The following is a 363-nucleotide window of genomic DNA, read 5'->3' as shown; positions in this document are numbered from 1 at the left end:
GGGCACGGCCGTGAGGGGAGCCCGCCCCGTGGCCGCCATCTTTACCGGGGGCACGGCCGTGAGGGGAGCCCGCCCCGCGGAGGTTTCGGCGGGGCAGCGCGAGGGACGCAGCGGGACCGGAGCCGTTTTCTACCGGTGATATATTAAATACCGCCATAAATCTCTCGGAACGAAAACAACACCTGGTGCCGGTGCACTGCCAGGGCCCCCCGGAGCAGCTGCGGTCAGAGGAAGGGGTTGGTGGCCCGGGGCCGGATGCCGAACGGCGCCGTCGGGGCCGGGACCGTCTGGGGGGGCACGAGGAGGGGTCAGCGGCAGGGAAAGGGGGTCCGGACCCCCCCCCCCGAGCCCCCGGCCCCCCCC

General features: G+C 73.0%; 1 protein-coding gene across 1 annotated transcript in view; it reads right to left on the bottom strand.

The window, feature by feature from the left end:
* Positions 1 to 122: 122 nt before the first annotated feature.
* LOC121342578 (collagen alpha-1(I) chain-like) overlaps positions 123 to 363 on the bottom strand; it is a gene marked incomplete at its 5' end in the record, with an annotated part of 4,283 nt that continues 4,042 nt past the window's right edge. The window contains one exon of the mRNA XM_041417102.1: positions 123 to 287. Within this exon, the coding sequence (XP_041273036.1) occupies positions 225 to 287 (63 nt within the window). The remainder of the gene's footprint in view (positions 288 to 363) is intronic.

This window comes from Onychostruthus taczanowskii, unplaced genomic scaffold (assembly GCF_017590055.1).
Source record: "Onychostruthus taczanowskii isolate IOZ18803 unplaced genomic scaffold, ASM1759005v1 scaffold543, whole genome shotgun sequence".
Taxonomy (NCBI): domain Eukaryota; kingdom Metazoa; phylum Chordata; class Aves; order Passeriformes; family Passeridae; genus Onychostruthus; species Onychostruthus taczanowskii.
The sequence above is the reverse complement of the archived record's forward strand: the minus strand, read 5'-3'. Positions and strand labels throughout refer to the sequence as shown.